At 35.1% G+C, this 21,290-nt stretch overlaps 1 protein-coding gene across 1 annotated transcript in view; it reads right to left on the bottom strand.

The window, feature by feature from the left end:
• Window positions 1-21,290, bottom strand: part of SNTG1 (syntrophin gamma 1) — an 873,149-nt gene that overhangs the window by 333,439 nt on the left and 518,420 nt on the right. The window contains exons 5-8 of the mRNA XM_054499229.2: window positions 14,145-14,201; window positions 3,019-3,076; window positions 2,145-2,188; window positions 2,015-2,056 (exon numbers count right to left, since the gene is read on the bottom strand). Of these exons, the coding sequence (XP_054355204.2) occupies window positions 2,015-2,056; window positions 2,145-2,188; window positions 3,019-3,076; window positions 14,145-14,201 (201 nt within the window). The remainder of the gene's footprint in view (window positions 1-2,014; window positions 2,057-2,144; window positions 2,189-3,018; window positions 3,077-14,144; window positions 14,202-21,290) is intronic.

Genomic DNA, 21,290 nt, shown 5'->3' with positions numbered 1-21,290 from the left:
TATTAGTACTCATATTTCAAAGCTGGTAGAGTTCAGCTTCTCAGAAAAAAATAAAAGTTTATTGTGAAGGACCACATATAATTTGCAATACAATCCCAAATTTCTTTCCTTTATCACAGAATGAGCACCATTCAGAAGTGGAATTATTGGCACGTTCTAATCTTTCATGCCGCACTAATCTGTTTAATCAAAGCTCCATCTCAGTTTGTCTAAGCATGCTGCCTGCCTCTGAAGGGCAAATTGCATTCCATCTAACAGCATGTGGTTTTAAAAGAGAATGCACTTGTCTTTACTCCCTGTGTAATGAGTTTAAAATCACTTTGTACTTTTGAAAAAAGAGTCAAGTTACAAGCAGCTTTGCTTATGTGACTATATTTAAAATTTACATAGGAATCTGCAAAATAGAAGGCTCTGTGCTGTGCTGGTTTCTCACTTGTTTACAAATTTGTTCTAAAATATTAGTTTTCTTCGCACATATTTGTAGGAAACTTGGGAATTGAGATATGTATATTTTACATGAAGTTGAGCACAGAGTGGCAAGAGCATGGCTCCAATAAGATTTTAAGAAGACAAAGACAAGTGACAAATACTAAAAATCCTTGATTAGTTATGCCAAGTGTTCCTAATTAAAAACCCTCCTTCGTATCAGTTCTTGTGCAGCTGTGGCTTTTCACAGACACTTGAGGTTGCCTCTCTTAAATCTGAAATGTATCAACATAGTTTTCCCTAAATAGCTTTTAACAGAGGAGCAATCTATTCAAAAACCAAATAAACTAGAGCTGTGACAAGCAAAAGGCCTACAGTATTTCTTATTTTCTTTGACCTTTGAGTATAAACTTTTAAACACAATTTCTCCTCTACTCTTTCCCATAGGAGCTGATACAGAAATCAGTGAGGTTTTTGAATGATATTTAATCAACCACGACAGACATGTCCCAGAATGCCTACCACAGTCCTGTTCCTTTCTGTATTTTTTTAATGTAATTTCACCACCCCCAACAGAAGTTCCTTAACCTTTCAGCTTCTCTAAAAGTTTAATTTAGAGGCCACCTATAATGGAAACACTTAGGCCAGTTGCTGAAATCCACATCCCTGGGCCCTCCCAAACTGGCTGAATTAGAGTATCTAATTCCAGGGCTTGGGAATCTGCACATTCACAAATCTAAGAAAATACTGCCATAAAACTGGGTGACTACTCTGTCTATTGCTAAACCTGTCTGCCTTGAGGTTAAGGTTCTCTCTCTCTCTCTCTCTCCCCCCCACCCCCCACACACAAACGTACAAACTCACACACACAGACTACACACACACGCAATCTTTATATGTCCTTCCATTTGTTCCTAGGTAATCTGTCTGTGGGGGATTGGTTCCAGGAAGGACCCCAGAGGATACCAACACCCGTGGATGCTCAAGTCCCTTATATAACAAGTTGTAGTATTTGCATATAAACTATGCACATCCTCCTGTATGCCTAAAATAATCTTTAGATACTTGCAATATCTAATATAATGCAAATACTATGTAATAGTTGTTATTTTTTGTATTATTTTTATTATTGATTGTTATTTCTTATTGTTCTTCCCCAAATATTTTCTACAGATGGTTGGTTGAATCCGCCGATGTGAAATCCCATGAATAGGGAGGGATGACTGTACTGTGTGAGATTCTACAGGCATAAATGTATTGTTTATAAGCTTTTAAACATTTACAGAGATTTAAAGATGTATTTTGCCTAGTGGTGTATTTAGTGGGCATTGACTGGTAGGGGTAGATATAAAAACTGGAAAAACATAGAAAATGACCATCTTTAAGTAAGAATTCTTCAAAACACATTTCATCCTTGATAGGACTCATAATGTAATTTAAAAAATAATTAAGAGAACATTTGAAAATTTGATATCAAACTGGATAAATGTCATATCTGCCTAATGAATGAAATGACAGTCTTTAGCAATGCACTAAATTCTTATTTGCACATGGGGAAAATTATGACATTAGGAAAAAGTAAACTCACCACTTCTTCATGTCTACATTTTCTCACATTAATGCCATTTATCTGCAATGAAAAGAAAAGCATAGTTTCCCATGTCATATTGTAAATTGAGTTAATGTTTTGACCACACATATAGTGATAAAATGTATACCTGTAGAATTGCATCTCCAATAAAGAGTAGTCCTGAAAGTTCCGCTGTGAATAAAAAAGCACAATTGATAATGCATTGACTATTTTTGTTATGCAGATGAAAGGACTTTTAATTAAATAAAAATAAAATGTACAAATATAAAAATTAAGTGTTTTATATGGTTATCATCTTAAAAGATCCACAAAAAATGGAAATTCGAAACAATATGATTCAGTCTAATTACTGAAGCACATGCAGACATATTTCCATTTACTTTTACTATTGCAGACCTAACAGTTGCTAAAAATGAGCCACTCTTCTAAGGGTAGAAGACCACATTTTCTCACGCACTTAAGATTATTAGGTCTCTGTGAAAAAGTTTAAGACATAGACATTCAATCCGTCAGCTATGGAATTGGCTCCAAGTTCATTTTTAAACATTACATTGTTTTACTAATTTCAGTTCTTGCGACATCTGCTTTATATCTCCATTATTTTTCCTACAGTTTCTTATGAATGGTTAGCTGAGTAAAATTGCAAATGAGAACTGAAAAACAGATACTTGAAATTGTCTGTACTCGATGGGACTTGTTATCATTAGTTTTGTATCTTTGTTGGTTTACTGAAACAACTGAAAAGCTGTGTAATCCCTAACTCATACCTGCTTTCAAGGGTTCCTGTCTTTCAGCCTTGTTACCCTTCTGTGAGAGAAGTCCTCCCCTATAGGAGGATAAAGGGCAAGGACCCAGGAAGCAGACTCAGCCACTAATGCCTGAAGGTGGGGAAGCTGGAGCCAGTCAATCACATTGTAATTTATGATTCTTGAATATCATCTCACACTTCAAAAACAATGCCTTAAAGAAATGGCTGGTACACAATTATCTAAACATATTACCTCTTTGTTCCTTGGAGATTTTTGAAACGACAACTGGAATGTTATGTTCTGCTCCTCCCTGAAAAGATAAAATCACGTATTGTACTTTTTAATCTAAAAAAATGCTGCTTTTAGCTAAGAAACCATACAGGCTCTGAAGGGAATGTTAAGTGGATACCAGGCAGAATTTAAATAAACTTGTGGAATTTCTCCTCTAAGTAGATAGTGCGCCCATGAAAATTATCTACCTGTTTAGAATTTTGCTGAGACATCCAATAATAACAATTGGCTTTGAAAGTTTTCATTTATCAACAAATATTGATTATGTACTTCGATAGGCACTCTCTTCAATGTGTAGCAATGCTGTCCAATAGAAATTCTTATTTAGGATTCCAAACACCAGATAATTTTATATTACTGTTATCCTGCTAAGTTATTCTGTGCTGGCAGCTAAGGGCTTTTGGTGGTGCAGTGACCCGTTGGGATACCAAGGAAGCAGAGAGACCTTTACCAGAACAAATGGATAAGCAAAATCAGAATGCACATATGCATGAAAAACGAGGGGTTCATCTGCATTTCCTTCCTTAGTATTGAATTCCTCTTTGTGTGAAAGCACATACTAAACAATTTACAGAGTAAAACATACTGCCAAGAATATTGAAGTAGTACTATTTTTATTATTTATTTATTTATGTATTTATTTATTTTATTTTTTGAGACGGAGACTTGCTCTGTCGCCCAGGCTGGGGTGCCACGGCGCGATCTTGGCTCACTGCAATCTCTGCCTCCCGGGTTCACGCCATCCTCCTGCCTCAGCCTCTGGAGTAGCTGGGACTACAGGTGCGCCACGCCCAGCTAATTTTTGTATTTTTAGTAGAGACGGGGTTTCACCATGTTAGCCAGGATAATTTCGATCTCCTGACCTAGTGATCCATACGCCTTGGCATCCCAAAGTGCTGGGATTACAGGGGTGAGTCACCCCGCCCGGCCTGCAGTAGTACTATTTTTTATTTGACCAAATGAGATACGAAAAAGAAAGACAAGTAAGCTAAACTTATGTGAAAGAAAATAAAATGAATCCTTAAAAACTGAACAAAAATCCCGTTTCTGTATTACAGAGTTGAGAAGATTAAAAGCAGTAGTAGAAAAATGCAATCAGTACATAAAAGTATAAAATGTCATATATAAAAACAAGCATAGAACATGTAACACAGCCTAGTTGAAAAGACAGTCTGAATTCCATTGAGGTTGTTCTATCTTCAGAATATGTAAACCACCTAAGCTTTCGTTTCAAGTACAAAAAATTATTTTGGAAGAGATATTCTTTTTTCCCTTGCACGGCCATTTTTAACACTGAATTGCCAGTATACTTAAATATAAAACGGTCAATAGTTTTTTAGAAAAGCAGGAATATTGAATTTTTTTTTCTTGGCAAGTAGAGTCCTTTCTACTTCCAGAATATTAAAAAGTAATATGATAATTAAGATAATGAAAACTGTCCTACTCACACTGAATTTCAAACCCACTGCTCAATTCCCTTTTCCTCACTATTTCACAGCAACCTAATATTCATGCACCGCACCCGTCAGCTCTGTGGGGGAAGTTACTGGCGTAGGTTACAATGGCTCCCATTTGTTCTGCTTTTTGGTCTGTGTGTCCCTAACAAACACAGACAGTGTCTAAGATGACCCTGCCTCTGATCTGAGCAGAGATAGTGATTTGTGGCTGATAGTGTGGTGGAAATTAAGTGCTTATTTAGCACACAGTAGACACTGAATAAAGGAGGGCTATTATGCTAACACAGCCCATCTATTAAGATTTATGAGGAAACTCACATAGCATTAAAGTGGTAAATAAGGTTAGGATTAATCCCTTCTAAGACCCTTAAGATTTATGAGTTAGGACTCCAAATTCCCAATCCCCTATTATCCGTTCTATTTTGTCCCATTACAGTAATCAGTGTCTAACATGCTATTTTTTCATTTCTCACACTTATTGTTCTCTTTCTCCTACCCATTCCTAACTAAAATGCACGTTTCTTCAGGGTGCAGACTTTTTTCGTAGTTTGTTTTGTGCATTGATGTAAACCCAGTGCCTGGAATAATATCTGGTCTATCTTTGAAATGTTTGTTGAGTTGAATGAATGAATGAATGAATGAATGAAGTCTAAGGCTTTTCCAGGCCTAGCATAAGGTCACTGATAGCCTCTAGAGATACTTGGAAATTAGAAAGGATGTTAAGGATGCATCTATGTTTCTTAGAAGGAAAAAGCTGGTTAACTCAAATGAATCATTAACTGATGAACTTTTAGGTAGAATTAAATGGTGAAACAATCACCCAGATATTGTGATTCAGATATTTTGGGACAGGGAACAACAATGATTTTGCTGGTCTCCTCAGTGAGGCTGTTATCATAGTATTTTCCTTCAGCTGTTTTTGCATTTCACCCTTTTCTCTTATTCTGCTACTGAACCCAATTTTTTTTTTAATGCATAGACTATTAATGCAAATTACCATGGCAGGACATTGGGAAACCTATTCTTGGTGTCCAGAGAAAAGGCTTTTGAGATAGAGTTTTTCTGAGGGTTGACTCAATAATCCCATTCTTTCCTCAACACCCAGACTTGTACAGCAATCCTTTGCTTATTTGTGTTTCGCTTTCTGTGGTTTCAGTTATCCAGGGTACAGTACAATACAACATTTTGTGAGAGAAAGGAAGCACATTCACATAACTTTTATTACAGTGTATTATTATAATTGTTCCATTTTATTATTAGTTATTGTTAATATTTTACTATGCTAATTTATAAATTAAACTTTATCATGAATATGCGTATGTAAGCAAATATGTTATATGCAGTGTAAGATTCAATACTCTCTGCAGTTTTGGGCAACTACTGGAGTCTTGGAATGCATCTCCCAAGGTTAAGGGGAAACTATTGTAACAATCTTTGAAATGCAAAATGTAACATTTATTTTACCACAGTTTTCCTCTTACATGTAAAATTTATCCTGAAATTTGAATGGTTTGAATCCAAACATGGTTTTTGGTTTTCTGTTTTTATTTTATTTTATTTTTTTGAGAGGGAGTCTCACTCTGTTCACAGGCTGGAGTGCAATGGCATGATCTTGACTCATTGCAACCTCCACTTCCCAGTTCAGGTGAATCTCCTGTCTCAGCCTCCTGAGTAGCTGGGATTACAGCCACTCACTATCATGCCCAGCTAATTTTGGTATTTTTGTAGAGATGGGATTTCAACACGTTGGCCAAGCTGGTCTTGAACCCCTCCCTGACCTCAGGTGATCCGCCCACCTCGACCTCCCAAAATGCTGGGCTTATATGCATGAGCCACTGCACCTGGCCTGTTTTTTTTTGCTTTTAAATTAGACATTTGGAGCTCTGATGTACTTTTTAAACTAATTTCTGAAAATGACTTCAGTAATGACTGAATTTTAGGACAAAACTCAGAAGATAAAATTGGAACTCAAAATCATACTGCCTTCATTACTGGAGAAAATGTGAGCAGCTCAGCTGCTACAGTTAATTAGATTTAGTGCAGGGCCTAAATGGGGAAATGTAAGGTTTTCCAGTCAATAATCAAATCATGTGGCTTGTTTAAAACAGGTGATAGGCTTCCATGACAGTTGAATAATAATAAGAATCTTTAAACTGCCCGTCTTCCAGTGCAGCTCCTGGACCTCCATCGCCCTGAACCTGAAGGATGCTAGCATGCACTGTTGTCTGGCCAGGTATGCTCCTCCTTCCCTCCTAACTGGAAACTGTTCATTTTTGAAATTTTGGTTTAAAGCCCCCTCCTTTAGTGTCTCCTTACTTGAAATAATACACTTATGTAGCACTGGATCATGCCTGTGATTTACATTTATTCTGGTAACAATTTGATCAAAGTCTACTTTCCTACTGAAGTGTAAATGGCCTGAGGTCCAGGCAAGGCTTTCATCACCATCTTCTCCCCAAGGCACTCCTGGGCAGGACTGTGGCTCATGACTGTGGTTTAGAGAATGCTTGAATTAACTGAGCATTGTTATTGTAGTTTATGGAGAAATACAAGATTAGGAAAAGGGAGGCAGTGTTCTAAAGCACAGCCCAGGTAATGTTCGCACATACATCGTTCAGCTTTGTAATATTCTTTTTACAAAGCATAGTGGATTTTATAGCTAGCTCTGTAGGAAGAAGGATATATAATCCCATCTAAAGCATTTCGGGAATGACTCTACACAATGATTTTACCAGCATTACTGTGAAATACCACCAAATAAAACCTGGAATGCTTTTAGAGCATCAGGAGTCTTGCCAAGTAATCTTTTCAGTTCAATACTATTATTACTCCAATCAATCAATTAATCAATCAATCATGTTATAGGCATGGGGGTGCAGGGAAGATGCATAGAGCTAACCACTATTTTTCCTTTTAGAGAAAGGAAACTACTTGTAAACAGAGAATAACAGTAATTAGAGTTAAGAGCTGCAATGGACAACTATAGAAGAGGCAAGTAAAGGTATATCACCTGGAGGAATACGGGCAAGTGCCATCATCCTTCTGGATGCTATCTTTACCTGCCAACATACTTCGTTTGATTTTGGCAAAAAATAATTGTCTTTCTCACATGCTATATGATGACCTTCATATGAAAGTCTAAAATAGGGAAATGGTCATTGCTCAGGGTTGAAAGAGGGGAGATAGGGGATAAAAGGGTGATGAATAAATATGGGATTTCTTCTGGAAGTGATAGAATGTTCTAAAATTGACTGTCGTGATAATTGCAAAGATCTGCAGATATACTAAAAACAATTTAATTGTACACTTTAAATGGGTAAATTGTGTGGTATTGGAATTATACCTCAATAAAGCTATTTAATGAAAAAAAAAAGTAATGGTCTTTGAAATGATAATTGACCAGTGGTTTCAACTCATTTTTGGGACTAATCCGTAATCCTCAATTTAAGCTTTACTGTCTGCCTGTTATCTCTTTCTTTCCTTTTTTTTTTTTTTTTTGAGATGGAGTCTTGCTGTGTTGCCCAGGCTGGAGTGCAGTGGCGCAATCTCGGCTCACTGCAGCCTCTGCCTCCCAGGTTCAAGCGATTCTCCTGCCTCAGCCTCCAGAATAGCTGGGACTACAGGTGTGTGCCACCACGCCTGGATAATTTTTGTATTTTTGGTAGAGCTGGAGTTTCACCATGTTGGCCAGGATGGTCTTAATCTCTTGACCTTGTGATCCACCCGCCTCGGCTTCCCAAAATGTTGGGATTACAGGCGTGAGCCCTGCACCCGTCCCTGTTATCTACTTTTATGATGGAAATGGACATATTCATTTTGCCTAGAGTGAAAACAAGTGAATCAGACTTGAGTAAAAATGACAGGGGAAGCAGAATGCAGAAAAATGTATGCAAGCATGTCCATGCACTTATAGCAACAGTTGTTATTTAAATATTTTCCCCAGATACCACTAAGTTAAAAGGCATACATTTATTACAACTAATATATATATTTTATTTGGAAAATTTGAAACAATTAGTACTCAACCCTTTATCTTACAAAATTGCTTACTTGATCTACACATTTATTTCAGTTTTATTTTATTTTATTTTATTGTAATTTTTTTTGAAACAGAGACTCACTATGTCACCCAGGCTGGAATGCAGTGGCGTGATCTCAGCTCACTGCAACCTCTGCCTCCCCAGTTCAAGTGATTCTCCTGTCTCAGCCTCCCAAGTATCTGGGACTACAGGCATGTGCCACCATGCCTGGCTAATTTTTTTTTATTTTTAGTAGAGACAGAGTTTCACCATGTTGGTCAAGCTGGTCTCAAGCTCCTGACCTCAAATGATCTGCCCGCCTCGGCCTCCTAAAGTCCTGGGATTACAGGCATGAGCCACTGTGCCTGGCCTTATTTCAGTTTTAAATAAACCAGAAAGTAAACAGCATAGAGAGGAAACATGATCTGTGTCCCTGAGTAGAGAGTTTTGAGGTAATTTATTTCAGGTTTTATAGTTCTAAGCATAGTTATTAAGAGTAAGGACTTTGTCATCAGCTTCTGGGGGGACTGAGGTCCAACTCTACTGCTTTTAACAATAGATGAATTACTTAACCTCTTGACACTTAATCTCATTGTCTGTGGAAGGTATAACAATAGTTATCTACTCCACTGGATAATAAAAGCAAATTAAACTAAATATAAAGTATTTAGCTCAGAATATGGCACTTAATAAGTGGGGCATAAATATTAGCAATTATTTATAAATGAGAAGATGATTAAGAGTAATAATTATTATAATTATATTTTTTATTGCTGTAGTGTTAAATCTTCCAAATAGAAATCACCTTTGATTGCATACATTTATTTAATGGACATAGATTATTATTTGCATAAGAAAGTTGTGTCTGTTGGAAAATACTGCATAAAATATATTTATAGTAATAACATTTAAAACATCCTTTCCCTCAAAGATAATTTTTTAAATGACAATGAACAGAAGTACAATTTAATAATGTGCAGCTAGATAGTATTGAATTTTAACAGATATGAGAGATAAATAAAGCCTCACAAGGGCAAGACGATGGCTTGCTTTAACATGACTATCCCTATGGTGATTCCAATAGGAAGAATAAGGCAAAATACAATAATATTGGATCCTACGACGCAGAAATTTGGTGATTTCTGCAGATGTAGTTGAGGAAACTATTAAAGTTATTTATATAAATGCCAAGTCTCTGGATGGTCCAGCCCAGAGGATGGGCACTTGAGAGGGGAAGGAGACAAGAGTTGGTGGGGCTGGGAGAAGAACCAGGAAATGCCAGTAGAAATGGTGCTGCAAGCAGGGAAAAGCAGCCAGGCCCAAGGCCATGTGCAGGATGCCACTAGCCTGCTGAATCTGCCTGCTTCAAAGGAGCAGTTTCTGCCTGAGAACAGGCAGCAGACTATGTGATTATGAGTTGAAAGTTTAGTGGTTCTTTTGTCCAGCTTTGGGGGAAGCCCAGATAGGGCTTTTTGTGGAAATTTTTGTAAAAAGTAAACTGAAGAGCTTTTTTTTTTTTTTATTGATGGACAAATTAATACAAAGAAAAAAAGGCACACAAGTGTGTGATTTCTGAGAGATGTTTTAACAAAGGAAAATTAAATAATAACAGGCAGGAAGAAATCTAAATCACTGTCAAAAAATCCCAGAAGTTACAGCAGGAGTGAGGATGCCTCTGAAAGGCAACCTGAGAGAAAGAACATCTTGGATAAGCAAGGATGTCCAGAGGGCTGGGAGCAGGAGTGAGCGAGGTGCATAAAGCCCTAGAAGGGTTCTAATAAGAGAGGAAGGAGGCATGGCTCTCTCCTTCCAGGCTCTAAAGTAGGGATTTGCTTCACTTTGCTTCACTTAAAGACAGTGGAGGGACCGGTGTAAATGTGTGTGTCATGCCTCCAAATTTCATCTCATTATATTATGGCTCAGTTACTCATTTGATCCTTCTATAGTGGCTAAACAGCAATGAAAGAATAACTAGAATGAGACAGAAAAGCAGAGAAAGTAGCACAACCAGGAAGGGACATTCTCCCCAGAGGTTAAAAAGGATTTCTTTTCACTTTAGGAGCTGAGGGCAAATAGTTCATCAAAACTGGGAGATGCGGATGTGAGAGTGTCAGCCTGTGTGTGGCACCTCCCTGGTCAACGCATCTGCTTTTCCATGTGCAGCATGAGCTAAAGCTGGACATTGTGCTCATATGTCATTTCTGGCTTTACTTTTGCTTTTTTCTTTTCTTATTATTTAGAATTAACAAGGAGAAACAGGCAATTTTGGTCTTTACCTATTAATGGTAAAACATTCTTGTTATAAAACAATAGGAGTTTAGGAATCTAAAGGACAAATAAGTCCGTGAAGATAAATCAGTAATTCCTACCCTCAATCTCAATGTAATTGATGTCAGAACTCTTTTTGGGTGGCTGTGTTTCAAATTGAGTGTCTAGCATTTTTGGAGATGATTTGAAGAAATGATAAGTATGACTTTCAAAGGACAGGCTCAGATTTGGTAAGAAACTCCAAAGAATATGCTTCAAAAAATTTAAAGAGAAAAATTAAGGAATAATGGAAAGAAAACTAGACAAAATTTGAAAATAAAAAGGATTCGAACTTACTTAAGTCATATTTTTAAAATGTAAAGCTTTTTCAATATTCCTTTCATTTCTACTAAATATATATTTTTCTCTTATTCTTTGGGATTTCAGGAATTCTTGACATAGGAACCCTCCTCAATGTGGTCTGCATCGTATCTAGCATTAGTACTTCAAAGGAAGAGTTAAAGTCCTAGAATTAAGCCGTAGGGACACAGAACTGCCTCAACCTCCAAGCCACCTGCACATGTTTTGTCCCAGAAGTTTGTACAATGTCTTATATAAGGTAAAGAAGAAAAATGAAGGTAAAGGCTAACTTTTATTTTCCCACCAACTTGTACCCTACAAGGTACTCTGGCTGGAGACAGGGCTTGAGAGAGACAGCAATATTGCACATGAGCAGCAGACATCAAGGATTTGTGGACACTGGTAGCTACAGAGACATCATGTTGCCCACAGCCCACAGCCATTGAGACATATTAACCAACAAAACAATGGACTCAAACCTACATAAGAAGCCCCACCACACTGTCCTTGTCCACTTTGTGGGGAGATATGAGGAATTACCATGGTGCACAGTGGTGACTGTGACAGGTAAGTCCCCAAGCCAAGATCTGTCAAGAGTGTAGGGCATGGCCAGCTGGCTTTGACTTCTAGCAGCACATGTTAGAGCATTTGACTGAATTCTGTCTAAAAATGACATTCGTTACCCTTTAACCAAGTTTTTTTTTTTTAAAGAGTGTTTTTTTAACATAAAACTAAAATACCATGAGTTCTGAGTCCAGGGGAATTCACAAGCACCTGTAGGAGTCTTAACTACATTGGTAAATGGCTTTTCAGTTGTCTGACATACCATCTTCCTTCTGTGATCTTAAGTCAAGACCATAAAGGTTTTAATTAATAATTCTCACCACGAATCTTTTGGGTGTGTGCCGGTGAGGATTACTTAACTGAAGCAAATAAGGGTAAGATATGCGTTTATGTATTTATATGCATACTTTTATTAGTGACTCAAATTGCTCCTGAAAACTATAAATAAATAGTTCAACATTAAAATACTAATTCTGCTTCTAGCCTAGAATGATATTTCAAAAAAATGTTTATACATGTTTTTAAATTATCAGATCTAAGGAAAATAGTGCTAACAAATAAACGCAGTAGTTTATTCAATTCATATATGACAGAGAAAGAGATTTTTGTAATAACATTGCTAGTTAAAAGAAAGAATCATATTTTGATCTAAATAATTACAGTAAAAGATAGTTTTAAAAATAGAAAAATGAAGTTCAGAGGTAAGTATGAGAAAGTAAAAATAAAAAACCATAAAAGGAATCTCTTTAGGATGAATGAGTAATATTCTAAATAAAAGTCTTGATGTTTGTATTTCTTGTCAGAGTGTGTCATAAGAATTTTGCAAAAAGTTCTTTTTTGTTAACCCTAATATAAGATATTGATCATAGCTCAAATACCACTTTTTGGTCAATATTTGAATGGAAAATGCATACTTATTTAATTCAAAAAATATTCTATTTATTACATATATAATATTTTGTTTGGATTGAAATAATGAAAATATTAAAATGAAAAGATTTATTTAGAAAAATTATTGATGCTTTAAAAACTATCTAGGTTAAAATGTGGCATTTTAGTAAAAATAAATAGCACTGCATTATTGGGTTTAAATTAAAAATACAAAAAACAACAAACAAAGGAAAAGAACATTTCTAGGTGACATAAAATTAATGGCAGCTCTACTACCAGAAATAGAGTTAGTGCCTGGTTCAGTAAAAATGATTATTTCAGATGAAATCAGCTCTCACTATTGGATTTTATTCATGGATTTTCTAGTATCTTTAGTGGTACTTTTACATTCTTTACAGCAATCTCAATAAACAGCCTGGCCAAAAAAAAAAAAAAAAAAGAAAGAAAAACCAAAAAAAAAATCTCATTTATTGAGTGATGAAATTTTCATGGCATACATTGCACATACTATAATTTGTTCTGCATGCCTCGCTGGTCTTAGTTGGTGATAAGATAAAGTTTCACTTTGATAAACTGAATGTACAAAATATGTTTTAAAGCTAGTGCTCTTTATAGCAATATTCTTTTCTTATCACTGACAATACAACACTATTGCATACTGATTTCTACTCTGAGTCATTTTCAGAAAGTCAACTAGAGCTGATGTTCACAAAATTTAGAGTTCTGCTTTCCATACATATATCACGAGTTGTGTTGAAATTTCAAGCAACGTGTACTAGAAATATATAAATTATTTTCACCCTATATAAGTCAAATAAGTAACCCAAGAATTATAAACTTCATTTATCTATGAAGAGATGTAGGTTTTATAAAAGCGTTGCAGTCATGAGATTAACTCCTCCATATTTACATAATTTCCTATGCTTTAAAAATTTATCCTTTATTTCAATGATAATAAATTGCAGATATGGTACATCTCCAATAGTCAATAATATACAAAGTAAAGGCCTTTAAAATTTGATAATAAATTGAAATGAACACATATGTTCGCTTTTAAAATAAAGCCTATGCAAAGAATTTAAGTCTATCCTATATGATTAGCACTATACAATTAAATTTACTGATTTCTTTTTTTAAAATGAAAAATAAACAAGATGAACAGAATACAATATCTCACTTACTATTGGGCTTTATTAGTGTGAAACTTGTTATTGTTCTGTTTACTGCAGATCATCATTTCTTACTCCAGTTGGTTAAAGAAAGATATGCACACGACATCATATTTAACATTTCAGAAAAACCAGATAAAGTTAATGAGTTATATTCAATCGTAAGGTAAAGTTCCCATATTCTTTCTAAACTTTCTAAATTAAATGGTAAGAGTTTGCAGGAATTCTGTGAGAACCTACTAATTTACATCCCCGTCCAAATATTAAGGAATTTGCTATAGCCATTCTTGTCTAATTATTAATCAGCAAACATTGAAATGCACCAAAGTTCAGCTCTTATGGCATGGCCTTTGTAAGAATAGACTAGAAAGGCAGGCTACCTTTATGCTTAATCCGAATCCTCCTACTGTTTGTCTTCTGATGGTCACCGTTCTTTCCTGAAAGACAGGATTTTTAAGAATGGTTAGTGTTTCCTAATACTATACTTACACACCATTTTTTGTTGTTTTTTTGGTTTTCTTCTGGGTTTTGCTTTTGCTCTTTAAAAAAAAAGAGAACTCTTTTGTGCTGGGATAGAGGCTTCACATCTTGTAATAAATAGTCCTTGACTTTTAAATCAAAGGGCTACTTGTTAAAATAAAAGGGACTAAAGTGTTATCAACTCCTAAACTCTTAAAAATAAGTTCTTCTCAATGATTATTTTGGACATATTTTGGAATCTTAACTTTTATACCTCTTCTTATTTCCACATTACGTATTCTTGTTTTCTAAGAAATGATAAGTTTTAGGTTATGTAAAAGTAACTCAGAGGCAATGGTAAATATGATCTTGGTAAACCATGTCCCTGTCTCCATCACTGCCTGGAATTTGGGAGCTAAGCTGGGAGGCTGCCGTGGCCAGCACAGAAATGATTCATGTGTGTGTTTTAGATTGAAAGTGAATAAACCAAGTTCAAAATAAATTAATTGCTTGTTCATAAAATGAATAAATTACACGTCTAAGTAGTAATGATAATCGAATTATCAACTTTAAAAATCAGTTTCTTTTTCCCTCCACAATAGAAGTAATTCAATCACTGGCCTATAAAACTTCAAAATCACAAAGATGATGGCATGAGAACAAAGAGCTACATTTAGACAAATCCTGTAATTTTCAATTTGAAAAATCGATACTGCTCTGATTTTGGGCAGTCGTCTTTACATAGTGCTTACTGCGGAGGCATGCTATAGGGCTGAACGCTTTAACTTATAGCTTGCTCCATTACATCAGTCTTCTTGAACTTTCCCCTATGCAGAACCATTTGAGACACTGACCCTTTTCCCCTGCATCTGGGGTAGATATTTGTTATCTGGTCCCTATACCTCTACAAATACCTTTTGCCCACATTATCCATTTCCAAATGTAAATACTGCCCTCTTTCTTACAGATGAATTGCTTCCCTCATTCTCTTGTTCTGCGGAAACTGTGTGGAACAGATAATATCATTTTAAAAGAACTAGTGAAAATTGGAAAAATGTGTGCTTCTGGTGGCTCTTGCTAAATATTTTAAGATAGCATAAGACTCTCCATTTTGGCAAGGTTAAAAACTTCCTTTCTTAGCCAAAAGTTTGGTTTCTATAAATAGAACAAAATAATACTTAAAGAACAAGATTGCCATACCAGAATTTGAGGTATACTATTATTGATTTATTTTGAATTTTGAAAATAAGACTTTTTGATGAAGATGGTGCACGTTTACTTAGAAATTATTATTATTACTATTGAATGCAAATGAGTAGCATTCGATAAAATAAATTTTCTTTATTTTGACAATGTGCTGAGTAATTTCATCTATTTCAAAAATACTTATGTTACTCTTATAATCTGTCATCTAATCATAGTTTCAAACCAACATTAAAATTCTAGTTGTACAAATAAGTTTGTATGTGTATAACAATTTATGCAAAGCAACTTGAAATATAAGACAAACTATTTGTATTAAATACTACCACAAAGTCTGTTTTTATTTTTCAGCATACTGTTTGTTGCATTACCCCAGGAATGCAACCACAAATATGGGAAGATGTATTTTAGAATTTATATCGCAAAACCTACACATATAAACATGGCTGCATATACAAAAGCAAAAAGGAAAGTTAAACGTGTGCATTATAAGTACAGAAAATATATCAATAATTTAAAATAAACTATGTATTAGGAATGTCTTTTTATTGAAAAGGAGAAGTGCAATCTGTCTAATAATTAATTAACATTTATTATTTCTCATTAAATGGTTCATTAAAGAGAAGTTGAATATTGCAAACAATATTGGAATTGAAGTTAGACAATGTGCCAACGATGCTAATAGCCACAACTTCATACAACTTAATCCGTTCAGCAAATTACTTATGCCCTGTGAGCCTCTGTTTTCAAATTTGGAAAATGCTTATAAATAATACATAGCAATTAAAAGCTTTGTTTTGAGAATTAACATTTGTAAAAGACCCTGGCATAGAGTAGAAATTTAGTATTCACACACACACGTGCACACACACACACGCACACACACAATCTGATATTCTATATAGGGATTCTTATATAATAGTCATTTTAATATATTTACGTCATAGAATAACTCAAATACTGGAAGACTAAGATTCAGGAATAGGTGAATTAGATTGTGACTATTTTTCCTTCAAAATAGATAGGTAAACTGCTTTTATAAAACTGACCACCCAACTAAACTAAAATTCTCGGATGACAGGAACTATTTCTTTTTTCCTTTTCTGTAAAAAGTAAATATGTGATTCCTTAAAACAGTATCAAAATCAGTGTTGCAGTCATCCGGACAACCCATATCAGTTGTCTTAAAATACAAATTTCAGTCAGAGCAAATGCATTTTAATCAGCAAATGGCATCCCCTAAATTTTGTGGAGCGTTTTGCATAGCAATAATTGGCCATGAGGAAAACTTGGTCAGTAATTGCTGCTCAATAGCTAAATGTGTACTGAAATGCTGCTTTCCTTTGACAGAAACAACAAGCATCCCAGGGTCTTCAAAAACCGTTTCTTTGAACTTCTTTACTATGCTCTACAAGCCTGCCCCCTCTTATCTCTGGTGGAGAATATTTAGAACATGTTCCAAGTCAAATACAAAATTGCTGTTGCAGAAAAGATTTTGGAGAGACTAAAGAGTCAGCAGAAACCATCAAAAAAATCTCAAAAAGAGCACTTATCTTAATGTTTTATTAAACACCTCGGCACACGCACATACACATGCAAACCATAGCCAGTGCCTCCAGATGCTGCTTCTTCATTAGCTTACTTTCAAGAAAGTTAGGAGAGACAAGGCAAAACAAGTTACTTCGTGTTTTAAAACCAAGATTGTACATTGGTCACTGCAGGCAGCAGGAAGCATGAAAGGGGAAATAACTGTTCTTGGTGTGGCCTCTGCTAATGTATTCCCAATTGTTTGCGTTTGCAGTAGCTCTGCCACTTTATCCCCTTACACCTCTGCTTCTTTCCTCCTCCCAAAATAGATGCAATAAAAAGAAGAAATGAACCGTTTCAAATACTCAGCTCATAAATCAGACAATACCTGGAAGCTGATCTGAAAATATATTTAGTTAACACATCATGAATGTCGTAAAGACTGTTGCCAGGTAACAAAGCACCGTCCTTTGGGAGACCGAAGTATTGTCAGTGATTTTATTTTGTAAAACACAAAATCCAGGCTGATGCTCCTATACAATCTCATATATATAAAATTCCTTTATTTAATCTTCTTATTCATTACAAAAATGCAAAGGATTGAGCCCAAGATTAATATCGGACTTTATAAAGACTTGCTGTACACATAAATAATCAGCATCAATGTTACAAAAAAAGCCTTATATTAAATACTTAGTATGCTTTGTAGAAAAATATAACTAGCACCCCTGCTTTTTGGAATATTATATTATAAGTTGCATATAGAGAGAGATTATATGAACTATATTGGAAGAAAAATATACATGACACCAAAAAAACGTTGGCATCACATATCTCAGGTATTGAAATTTTGAGATTTGTATGTACAAAAGTTAGGAAGAAGTGGAAACCATGCAGAAACTAAAGAGATTATCATTGGAAAATTGTTTGAACTAATTTTGTGTTACAGAAACCAATACATTATTGTTTGTAGAACAATAATGGAAAGAAAATAGAGTATGTTAATAGTTCTTTTTGACAACTGAGGAAGAGTAGCTGAAGTTGGAAAAGGAACAATGAGTATGATGGCTTCTAATTATTAAAGATCTACTATGTGTACATATGAACAGACATTTCTCAAAAGAAGACATTTATGCAGCCAACAGACACATGAAAAAATGCTCATCATCACTGGCCATCAGAGAAATGCAAATCAAAACCACAATGAGATACCATCTCACACCAGTTAGAATGGCGATCATTCAAAAGTCAGGAAACAACAGGTGCTGGAGAGGATGTGGAGAAATAGGAACACTTTTACACTGTTGGTGGGACTGTAAACTAGTTCAAACATTGTGGAAGACAGTGTGGCGATTCCTCAAGGATCTAGAACTAGAAATACCATTTGACCCAGCCATCCCATTACTGGCTATCTACCCAAAGGATTATAAATCATGCTGCTGTAAAGACACATGCACACGTATGTTTATTGCAGCACTATTCACAATAGCAAAAACCTGGAACCAACCCAAATGTCCATCAATGATTGATAGACTGGATTAAGAAAATGTGGCACATATACACCATGGAATACTATGCAGCCATAAAAAAGGATGAGTTCATGTCCTTTGTAGGGACATGGACGAAGCTGGAAACCATCATTCTCAGCAAACTATCGCAAGGACAGAAAACCAAACACTGCATGTTCTCACTCATAGGTGGGAATTGAACAGTGAGAACACTTGGACACAGGAAGGGGAACATCACACACTGGGGCCTGTCATGGGGTAGGGGGAGCAGGGAGGGATAGCATTAGGAGATATACCTAATGTAAATGATGAGTTAATGGGTGCAGCACACCAACACGGCACATGCGTACATATGTAACAAAACTGCACGTTGTGCACATGTACCCTAGAACTTAAAGTATAGTAATAAATGAAAAATAAAAATCTACTATGTGTACTTATAGCTCTCATAGCACTTACAATTGTTTATTGAAGAGAACTATGCCCTCGACTTTTTTCCTCCAAGTTTTCTGAGAGCTGGACCTATGTCTTACACAAAGTTATCTCACAAGCACTTAGCACAGGTCATGAATCAAAGTTAGGTATTAAAATGTTAAATGAATAAATATTCATTCAAACATTATTCTAAGTAATTATCACAGCAATCCACTGGTGTAGGAAATTGTTTTTCTAATTAACAGCTGAGAAAATCAAAATGTAAAAGAGTGAAATTAACTTGACCAAGATCCAAGTTGTGATTGAAACCAAGGTTTCTCTGATCTCTGCTGTTCTTTCTATCCCAACAGGCCTGAGATAAAATGAAGAATTAGAATGAAAAAAAAAAAAAACAAAACTGAAAACTCATGGTGCAATGTAGTAAAAAAGGGGAGAAATGTAATATTTTCCCTGCAAGATTGGGAATAAGGCCAGGATGTCCCTGTTCGCCATTGCCATTCAACATCTTGATGTCCTAGCTAGCGCAATGATGAAATACTATGAAATAAAGACTTACGAAATGAACGAAAAGAAAGAGAACTGTCTTTGTTTTTCGTCAATGTATAAAATCCCAAAGAATTGAAAAAAAAATTCTTCTAGAAGTGGTGAGTAATTATAGCAAGTTCATAGAATATGGAATTATTATAGAAATTAAATTGCTTTCTTACATATCAGCAATGAGAAATTGGAATTGAAAATTAAAAGTATAATGCCATTTACAATAATACATGCTAAAAGGGAAATATTTTGTGGCCTGGAGCAGTGGCTCATGCCTGTAATCCTAGCACTTTGGGAGGCCGAGGCAGGTGGATCACCTGAGGTCAGGAGTTCGAGACCAGCCTGGTCGACATGGTGAAATCCCGTCTCTATTGAATACAAAAAATTAGCCGAGCATGGAGATGTGTGCTGTAATCCCAGCTACTTGGGAAGCTGAGACAGGAGAATCACTTGAACCCGGGAGGTAGAGGTTGCAGTAGCCGAGATTGTGCCACTGCCCTCCAGCCTGGGCAATAGAGTGAGACAGAGTCTCAAAAAAATAAATAAATAAATAAAATAAAAAATAAAATGTAAATAAAAATAAAAGAAAAATATTTTGATATAAATCTAACATAATATTAACAGGATTTGTATATGAAACTAAAAAATCTAGAGAAAAAACAAATATGTTCAAAATATATGAAGAGATAACCATATTCATGAATTGAAAGACTCAATATTTTTAAGATGTCATTCCTTCCCAACTTGATTTTTAAAATCTATGCAATTCCAATAAAAATCCCAGCAAGTATTTGTGGATAATAGCAAACTAATTTTTAGGTGTAGATGGACAGCCAAAAGACCTATAATAACTGGTGCAATACTGAAGAAGAATAAAGCTGGAGGACTCAGGCTGCTTGACCTAGGACTTACTATAAAGTTTTAGTACACAACAGAACATGGCATTTTTGACAGAAAAAACATTTAGACCAATGGTACAGAACAGGTGGCCAAATAGAAAGGAAACAAAGAAATAGAATCAACTAATATTTGACAAAAGAATAAAAACAATTCAATAGAGAAAAGCAAGGATTTTTTTTCCAACAAACAGTGCTGGAGGAATTGGACATCCATAAGAAGGAAAGGCATATATACTATACTCTTCACAAAAATTAACACATTGTATCATAGATAGGCTTAAATATTAAAAACACAGTAGTACTAGAAGAAAATATAGGAGAAAACCCATGTGATTTTTGGTTTAGTGATGAGTTTTTAGATACAACACCAAAAGCATGATTTATAAAAAATGTTGATAAATTAGAATACATTAAAATTAATAACTTTGCTTTGTGAAAGATACTGCTAAGAGAATAAAAAGACAAGCTACAGACTAGAGGAAAATATTTATAAATCACATATCTGATAGAAGACTTGTATCCAAAATATACAAATAACTCATAACACTCAGTAAGAACACAAACAGCCCAATTAAAAAGTGGCTAAATTATTTGAGCAAACACTTAATCAAAAAAGATATGCAAATAGCAAGCAAGCCTATGAAGATATGTTCAGCATCATTTGTCGAGGGGAATTGCAAATTAAAATAAAATGAGATAATATTATACACTTATTAAAATGGCTAAAATCCAAAACATTGACAATACCAAATGCTTTCAAGAATTCTGTTCACGGTTAATTCTCACTTCTTATTGGTGTGAATGCAAAAGAGATTTTCGCTGTTTCTTACAAAGCTAAACCTAGTCTTAACATATGATCTGGGAATGATAATCCTAGGTCTTTACCCAAATAATTTGAAAGTTTATGTTTATACAAAAATCTGCACGCAGATATTTATACTATCTGTATCCATTATCA

Source organism: Pongo pygmaeus, chromosome 7 (genome assembly GCF_028885625.2).
Source record: "Pongo pygmaeus isolate AG05252 chromosome 7, NHGRI_mPonPyg2-v2.0_pri, whole genome shotgun sequence".
Classification (NCBI taxonomy): Eukaryota; Metazoa; Chordata; class Mammalia; order Primates; family Hominidae; genus Pongo; species Pongo pygmaeus.
This window is presented reverse-complemented; position numbering and strand designations above follow the sequence as displayed.